The sequence below is a fragment of the Dipteris shenzhenensis genome, chromosome 12 (assembly GCF_047967505.1).
Source record: "Dipteris shenzhenensis isolate YYH24624 ecotype China chromosome 12, Dip_SZ_1.0, whole genome shotgun sequence".
Classification (NCBI taxonomy): domain Eukaryota; kingdom Viridiplantae; phylum Streptophyta; class Polypodiopsida; order Gleicheniales; family Dipteridaceae; genus Dipteris; species Dipteris shenzhenensis.
The window spans coordinates 35,067,681-35,077,139 of record NC_141607.1 but is presented as its reverse complement, the minus strand read 5'-3'; the positions used below and the strand labels follow the sequence as shown (position 1 = coordinate 35,077,139).

At 45.4% G+C, this 9,459-nt stretch overlaps 1 protein-coding gene across 1 annotated transcript; it reads right to left on the bottom strand.

Annotated features, from left to right (window-relative positions):
• Positions 1-7,507: 7,507 nt before the first annotated feature.
• On the bottom strand, positions 7,508-8,916 carry LOC147896141 (fe(II)/2-oxoglutarate-dependent dioxygenase 4-like). Its single transcript, XM_087382370.1, has 4 exons — positions 8,639-8,916; positions 8,351-8,541; positions 7,935-8,256; positions 7,508-7,836 (listed from the first exon to the last, which is right to left on the bottom strand). The coding sequence occupies exons 1-4, from the start codon at positions 8,873-8,875 to the stop codon at positions 7,573-7,575; spliced, it is 1,014 nt and encodes a 337-aa protein (XP_087238496.1). The 5' UTR covers positions 8,876-8,916; the 3' UTR covers positions 7,508-7,572.
• Positions 8,917-9,459: the final 543 nt, after the last annotated feature.

The window sequence follows — 9,459 nt, the reverse complement described above, 5'->3', positions numbered from 1 at the left end:
ATCAAAAATTTGATTATTGTAAAACTGATACAATAGATGGCGCTGCCTCCCAACCATGCGCTCCTGTGAAAGAAGCTTCGATGGCGAGCTGGAAATAGTAGAGGATGGAGGCTGGATGCTAAGGAATCAGGGTTGCTGTAGCCAATGATGAAATGGGCTTCACGGGCTTGCTCTTATATAGCCACCACTAGTAGTCGGTTAGACCCAATTGGGTGACCGACCCAGTCCGCCCAAACCGGTCGATTGGGGGTTAGTCCCAAAATAGGCCACCGACCACATGATAGAATCGGTGTGCAAAATAGAGCAACTAACCTATGCGGTCTTCGTTCGGGCCCACAGCCATCCGGGATCATCTGAGACTCCAAACGGGCCCGCAACTCGAGAGTGGGCTACCCCGGGAAATGCTTCATCTACTCTCAGTGCGGTCAGTCATGGGATGCCTTCCCACACTTGCATGTAGCCTAATTGGCAGTGTGCCAACTCCTCCAGCGATCAGGCCACACATGGCCCCCATCTGGTGTCCAAACCAGGTCCTACTAGATAACCGAGCTACTCAAATGCCTTCTCCTCATATGGGGGGCTTACAAGTAGAGTTAGCTAGTTCCCCCGTAGTTACATGAGAGTGGAGCATTGATATCTAACACCCCCCCTCAATGTCCACCCGCAAGTGAACTTACTTTTTTGGCCCATTGCCAAGTTGATGAAGAGGCCTCTCCAGCAAGTCTCTTCCAAGAGCCTTCGTGAAGATGTCCGCAGCATCTCTATAGTCGGATAGTACACCAAGTCAACCTCTCCATCCATGATGAGCTCGCGTACAAAGTGATATTGAATCTCAATGTGTTTTGTGCGAGCATGGAACACAGGGTTCTTTGCAATCGCCATGCAACTCTGATTGTCACATGATAACTCCGTAGGCTTGTTCTACACTACACCCATGTCCCCTAAATTCCTTCTCAACCACACTACCTTGCAAGAAGCAAAGCATGCTCATTTGTACTCAGCCTCGGTAGAAGAAAGAGCAACTGTAGGTTGCTTCTTGCTGACCCATGACACAGCTCCAGATCCAAGTGAGAAACAGTAACTTGTCACTGATCTCCTGCTGTCCACGTCTCTTGCCCAATCTGAGTCACAGAATCTGCCGGTCAAGATGTTGCCCTTGGTATAGGTGATGCCAAAATCAAGTGTGCCTTTGATGTATTTTAGCACCCACATCCCTGCCCTCCAATGGTTCTCTTGGGGCTTATTGGAAAACCTGCTTAGTACACTAGTCGCAAAACTGATGTCCGGCCGCGTGTTGCACAAGTAAATCAAACTGCCCACTAGCCTTCTGTACTTCGCTTCATCCATCAGTGATGATGAATCCTCATTTGAGAGCTTCACGTCAACCTCCATAGGGGTGCCAACTCTCTTTCACTTAGCCATGCCAAATGCCTTCAGTATCTCTCCAGCATACTTCAGCTGTGAAATGAAGATCTATTTTGGCTCTTGCTAAACCTCAATCCCCAAACAGAACTGCATCAGTCCGAGGTCTGTCATTTCAAACTCTCATCCTAGCAAATGCTTTGTCTACGAGATCTTCTCTTCATGGTTCCCTGTTATGACAAGGTCGTCCACATAAAGGACCACGATCATACACTTGCCTCCTTCTCTGAAGATATACAAATTTGCATCAAATGGGCTCCTCCTGAACCCGTTTTGCAGAAAGTAGGCATCAATCTGCTGGTACCACGCTCGTGGGACCTATTTCAACCCGTAAAGTGCCTTCTTCAGTTTACAGACTTTATCTTCTGAACCGGGGATCACAAAACCTGGTGGTTGTTCCACGTATACCTCCTCCTTGAGATCCCCATTCAGAAAGGCGGATTTTACATCCATCTGAAACACAGGCCAACTTCCCTGGGTAGCTAAAGCCAAAACACTGCGAATTGTGGTTAGTCAAGCTGTGGGAGCAAAAGTATCTTGATAATCAAAACCATGTACCTGTGCGAATCCTTTTGCCATGAGCTAAGCCTTGTACTTATCCAACATGCCATCGGACTTGTACTTGGTCTTGTACACCCACTTGGTGCCGATTACCTTGCGTTTTGGTGGATGATCCACAAGGTCCCAAGTGTTGTTCTTCATTATGGAGCCATACTCTGACTGCATAGCCTCCATCCACCTATCATCACCCTGTGCCTCTTCTCAAAACACTTGGGTTCATCAGCACGGATCACCTCTGTCATCAAAGTATAGTTGACCAAGTGTTCCTGCACCCTTCTTTGCTCCTCTAATCTCTTGGACCGGCGGTATTCGAATGGTCCCTCCTCAATGGCTGGAGGTTCTCTGCCGTCCAAAAGCTGCTTTACCCACTTCAGGAATGGCCGTTGCCGTTGTGGTTCTACAGGCTCTTCTTCCTCTTCTTTGTCTTGAATCCTCCCAAGCACCATTGGGGGAGTTCGGTCTACTGTTGGTGGTTGTACTGGATGGATATCCGTGTCCCATTCCACTTTTATGCATCTCCTAAAGAACTAAGGTTTAGATGACCAAACCTCTCATGCCACAGCTTAGTGTTCTTCACATCGGCTCGAACACTGAAAGCTGAGAGTTTGTAGATGTTGTTGCGCCGTGTGCCTTTACCAACAACCTTCCCTTGAAGATCCAGAATCTGTGCACCATTCTTATCGAATTGAACTTTGAGGTCCCGATTCGTGATCGCAGAAACGGACAACAAGTTCCTCTTGATATCTGGCACATAAAGAACATCGGACAACTGTTTTACAACTCCATCTAACTTGAGAGCTATCGTACCTTTTCCTTTTGCTGGACATTTTGCATCATTGTCGACTGCTACCAGGATGTCATTCCCTACTGGATGTAGAGAGGTAAACCAATCCTTCCGACTAGTCATGTGGCATGATGCACCACTGTCAATGATCCAAGGTTCATCTGCAAGTACATGAACTGCCTTCGTGCAAATCTCCTCAAGTGCTATGAATAGCTCTACTGGTACTGCCCGCACGCTGTTGCTGGACTCTTTCTTTACTTCATTCTTCTCATCTACAGTCTTCTTCCGACACTCATTCTGCTTGTGCCCTGCCTTGTTGCAATAGAAGCACTTGATCTTCTTCTTTCTCTTTTTATAATCAAAAGAAGATGGGTTAGTAGAGTCCTTACCCTTACCTTTCTTTGATCCAGCATAGAAAGCCGAATCTTCTCCAGTCCTCGTCTTTTGATGCATCTTCTTCTCTAGAAGCATCGCACTAAAATTCTCAAAGTTGAGGGGCGGATTTCTGTTCTGCGTATTCAGCGCCATAACAAGACCATCATACTTTGGTGGGAGAATCCATATGCACCTTCGTGCTAGATTCTCGCTGGTGATGGTGATGCCAATCGCAGTCATTTGATCGTGCAGATTCTTCACCCTGGTGATGAACTTCTCTGCCGCTTCAGACTCAGACAGTTTCTCGTTCGCGAGTTGAGTCTCCAGATTCTGAATCCGCGTCTGATTCGTGATCTCATATTGATTTTTCAAGACCGTCCATGCCTCCTCCGCTGTGGTGACATGTTGAATTAATGCCATGACGGAATCACTTACACTACAAATAATAGAACACAGCGCAGTCTTGCGGGATTGGGGGAGTTCGGTCTGCTGTTGGTGGTTGTACTGGATGGATATCCGTGTCCCATTCCACTTTTATGCATCTCCTTTAAAGAACTAAGGTTTAGATGACCAAACCTCTCATGCCACAGCTTAGTGTTCTTCACATCGGCTCGAACATTGAAAGCTAAGAGTTTGTAGATGTTGTTGCGCCGTGTGCCTTTACCAACCTTCTTCCCTTGAAGTTCCAGAATCTGTGCACCATTCTTATCGAATTGAACTTTGAGGTCCCGATTCGTGATCGCAGAAACGGACAACAAGTTCCTCTTGATATCTGGCACATAAAGAACATCGGACAACTGTTTTACAACTCCATCTAACTTGAGAGCTATCGTACCTTTTCCTTTTGCTGGACATTTTGCATCATTGTCGACTGCTACCAGGATGTCATTCCCTACCGGATGTAGAGAGGTATACCAATCCTTCCGACTAGTCATGTGGCATGATGCACCACTGTCAATGATCCAAAGTACATGAACTGCCTCCGTGCAAATCTCCTCAAGTGCTACGAATAGCTCTACTGGTACTGCCTGCACGCTATTGCTGGACTCTTTCTTTACTTCATTCTTCTCATCTACAATCTTCTTCCGACACTCATTCTGCTTGTGCCCTGCCTTGTTGCAATAGAAGCACTTGATCTTCTTCTTTCTCTTTTTATAATCAAAAGAAGATGGGTTAGTAGAGTCCTTACGCTTACCTTTCTTTGATCCAGCATAGAAAGCCGAATCTTCTCCAGTCCTCGTCTTTTGATGCATCTTCTTCTCTAGAAGCATCGCGCTAAAATCCTCAAAGGTTAGGGGCGGATTTCTGTTATGCGTATTCAGCGCCATAACAAGCTGAAGCTATTGCACCTCAAGACTTGGATCCTTGGTACTTTTCTTTGGTTCTTTGGTGCCTTTCTTTTCCAACCTTATCTTTTCTATCCTAGTGGAAGCATCCTCCAATATGGGCTTTCCAAAGACACATATTTCTCCAAAATTTTGTTTGTTCGACATGATACCTACAAAAGACATAAACAATGTCAAAATATTTATGATATCATGTTGAGAATATCTCAAGTTGAAAAAAACAAAAACTAATACAACAAGTTTGATGGTTTCTAAAAAGATTTTGAGGACCATCATACTTTGGCGGGAGAATCCATATGCACCTTCGTGCTAGATTCTCGCTGGTGATGGTGATGCCAATCGTAGTCATTTGATCGTGCAGATTCTTCACCCTGGTGATGAACTTCTCTGCCGCTTCAGACTCAGACAGTTTCTCATTCGCGAGTTGAGTCTCCAGATTCTGAATCCGCGTCTGATTTGTGGTCTCATATTGATTTTTCAAGACCGTCCATGCCTCCTCCGCTGTGGTGACATGTTGAATTAATGCCATGACGGAATCACTTACACTACAGATAATAGGACACAGCGCATCTGCATTTCTTCTTGTCAATGCGATAATCTCATCCACAGTTGTTACTATCTATTGTCCTGCATTGGCTAGATCCGATCTCGCAACAACCAGCTTCACGTCCACCCCAATAGCAGTATCCCAAAGCTCGTATGTGCTTAGGATGGTCTTCATCTTGAACTTCCAGAGTGGATAGTTAGTGCCATCCAACTTTTCGCTTTTGCCGAATGGTGGGATTCGCAGTCTTGCGGGATGGGCCATCTCTCACAATCTGCTCGCAAACAGAAACACACTACCAAATCTTCTTGCTAGAGTCTGGGCTCTGATACCATGTAAGAAAACAATACAACGTATGTGCTCAACAGATAACAGGATCTCGTACGCAAGAGAGAAAAGCAGATAGTATAGAGAATAAAAAATTTGATTACTGTAGAACTGATACAATAGATGGCGCTGCCTCCCAACTGTGCGCTCTTGTGAAAGAAGCTTCGATGGCAAGCTGGAAACAGTAGAGGACGGAGGCTGGATGCTAAGGAATCAGGGTTGCTATAGCCAGTGATGAAATGGGCTTCACGGGCTTGCTCTTATATAGCCACCACCAGTAGTCAGTTAGACCCAATTGGGTGATCGACCCACTCCGCCCAAACCGGCCAACTAGGGGTCGGGTCCCGAAATAGGCCATTGACCACACGATAGAATCGGTGCGCAAAATAGAGCAACTGACCTATGGAATCTGTTCGGCCCACAGCCATCCGGGATCATCTGGGACTCCAAACGGGCCCCGCAACCCGAGAGTGGGCTGCCAAAAGAAATGCTCTATCTACCCTCAGTGCGGTCAGTCATGGGATGCCTTCCCGCACTTGCATGTAGCCTAGTTGGCGGTGTGCCAATCTATCTGAAGCCGTCCAGCCATCAGGCCACACATGGCTCCCATCTAGTGTCCAAACAAAGTCCTACCAGAAAACCGAGCTACTCAAATGCTTTGTCCTCATATGGGGGGCTTACAAGTAGAGTTAGCTGGTTCTCGCATAGTTACACGAGTGGAGCATTGATATCTAACAAGTTTAGCATAAATTACAATGGCAAGGACGAAGGCTACTGCCAGAAAGATGGACAGGGGTTCCCCAATTGCAAAATTGGCAACATCTAGAGGACGGGATTCACATCCAAGAAAAGGAAAGCCAATGCATCTTCTCCAACAAGCAAAAAAGAGAAGATTTACACAAAAGGTCAATATTTTAATGGAGATAAGAAGGGCCCAAAAAGCCATGGGATTGTGTATTCCTAAGGCTCCTTTTCAAAGGCTTGTTAGGCAAGTTTGTGATGATATGAACTTTGTGGGCCTTGGATACCGATGGCAAAGAACAGCTATTTGGGCATTGCAGGTGGCTGTCGAGGACTTTTTCATAGAGTTTTTTCAAGATACATTTCTATTTGCAGACCACAGCCATAGGGTGACAATCATGGCAAACGATATCACCACTTTAAATGGTTAGATGGAGATATGACTCCACAAGAAGATCCCTCAAGCAAAGATCCACTGCCATAGAAAACAAGCTCTAAACACAAGATGTTCCACCCGACCATCTCTAAATTCCCTGAAAATTAACATTCCTTGAATGTCATGCATGCTGCCATGCACTAGAGTCATTACACTAGCGAATAAAAAATTTTAACTTTATTTAATATTTCACAATGCACCTTTTTCTTATTCCAGGCAAAACAGCTACTAAGACCTACCCATTGGGGGCAAGCCAAAAACATGCAACCAGCTTCCAAAAGGAGCTGTCAATGAAAAGAAACAAGTTGCCCGCTTAGAACAAGATGAATTACATTTAAGTAGCGTGCCTTTAAGGTAGTTGAATATTAGTATAAATTAGAGAGTGATCGAACCAATAAATGAAGTTAGACCCAAATATATTATGTTGTTTTGGTACATAAGTCCAAATGTGGTCTATTGTTGGGCCGTGTATACATGTTGGTTCCTGGATTAATTGTTGCATGTTATTTTGTGCCATGAATGTTGATTGTTTTCTTACTTTGTTGTTTGAGTTGTTATAGTTGATGTTGAAGTCTCCAATGATTGTTGTTTTTAAGGTTGGTTGTAGTGTGCGTAGAAGACTTTCTAGACAAGAAGTAACTGTTAAGTATGTTGTTGATGGGGAATTGTTCACATTGAGTATTGCTATTGTGTCCATGCTTTTATTCTCGAATGTTGTTAGCAAGCATTCACAACCATCTTTACTGATATGATTTTGTGCTATGATTTTGTGCTAGCAAGTGAAGCTCTTCTCGACTCTCTCTCTCTCTCTCTCTCCTTTTCGTTTAATTAAATGAATTGAATGCTTTTGAGAAGTGCAACTACCCATGGATTCTTGACAGAAGAGGCAGAGAGCCCGCGTAGATGAAAGCATAAACATTAAGAGTATTTTTACTACTTTTCTTTTGAATGCAATAAGGTAAAGGTAACTTACGAAACTAGAACTATCAGGCTGAATCTTACAAGCCATAAAATTGTACGTTTGTGATACAGTCCTTTAGCTTGGCCCTGGATGAATTTTGGCAAAATCCGTGCCACTAGTAGCTGTGTCTGCGAATCTCACGGCCATGTAGTTTTTAACGTAATCGCCGAAAACCACCTCCTTGTAAAGGATTGGATGATTCTCGTCAATCAACTCGGCAAGAGGAGCTGTTCTACCATCCATGGCAGGAGCCATAAAGCAGGGTATGGATATCCTCGGCTTCTCAGGATTAGTAACAACTCTATGCAAAACGCTCTTGTATATCCCATTTGTTAGTATCTGCAACAGACCAACATGTGTAACGATTTAGCACCGACAGATTTCGATACAAGCTCAGCCCATGAAGATTGAATTCAACACACAGGAAATTAACCCACCTCCATCTGATCTGCCACATTGATTGTTATCGCATTCGAAATGGGCTTGCAGAAGACCCATTCGCCGTCCTTCATCACCTCCAGACCTCCCACTTCATCCTGTAGCAGAATAGTTATGAAACCTGCATCTGTGTGCTCACTCAGCCCAAATGTCAGGGTCGGATCAGGGCAAGGGGGATAGTAATGCATCAACAAATTGCCCTTCGCGTTGTGTTCCTTCGCCTTCTCCATATCGGGAACGACTCCTAAAGACTCAACGATAGCTGCATATAAAGTGTAAGCGAGTTGCTTCGCTTCCTTTTCGTATTCCGTCGCAGCTTCTCTGAGAAACAAGCCGAACAAAGATTCAAACTGGGTACTTTCTCAGCACAAAAGATTCAAACTAACGAGCTTGACTATGGCAGATTGCAACCCACACGCAAAACGGGGGCGCATTTGACTCGCTCGAGATGTATATGGTCTCTTTCCAATTGACGCCCGCGTCCCGGCGGTTCCGAGGGTCATCACCGTAATGGCGATGCCTCTCCTCGGCAGGGAGATCGAAGAATCTCTCAGCAGCGGCCATGACGCGCTCGACGACGGGGAGGGGGATGCCATGGTTGATAATCTGCGACACAGGAAGGGGGGGCAGGCGGTCAAAGGGGGATGAGGGGATAACTAACGCGAGCGGATGAAAGCATAGATTCAAGGGCGGTGTGTATCACCTGGAAGAAGCCCCATTCGCGGCAGGCGTGACCGATTTGCGAGATGGCGAGGGAGCGGGCAGGGCCAGGGGAAGAGAGGGGGGAGAGGTCGATTAGAGGGAGGGCTAAGGAGAGGCTCTGGCTTTCGCTTTGGCTTTGGCTATGGAGATGGCGAAGATTGGGAGGCTGAAGGTATTTGGAAGGGACATGGGCGAGGCCTCCTTCAACCAGCTCCTTCAGCCCAACCATTGTTTCCATTCAAGCTCCAATCCAAGAGAGTGTGCTCTCAACCTTGCAAGTGTGTGGATGTTAAAAGGCTACTCTTACGGAGACTCTATGAAAAAGGGGCCCCCTCTCCCCTATGTGAGTCAATCATCCTCACCCCACCTAATAATGTGGCACTTCCCCCAGAAAGAGATGCTTGTTGGCGGTAGCCTTAGCACCCATTGGGTTTTGGCAAAGCAAAAAATGAGGTTTTTCGTGATTGGGAAATTTGCATTTATGGATTTTCCAAGTGTCATGTTCTGGTGGCATGCATTTGCATCCAAATTTAATGGGATTAGTAAACTGTGCCATCTCTTCCCAACATTAATTTTGCATATCCTCTACGAATCGTGGTTCAATGCGTGATTTCCAGGACTTTGCAAAGTGGAGAGAATATTCAACCTCCAAATTAAAGTCTTATGGGGCTTGACAGCACCTTCCTCGTTGAGCAATTGAATGAACTGTGCATGGTTCACATCATTTATAGGATTTAGCACAGTAGGTGGAGTCATGTTCGGCACACTTTGATTTTGGTCAATAATTGTGAATTTTTGTGAATCCTTTTGCATGGACGATTG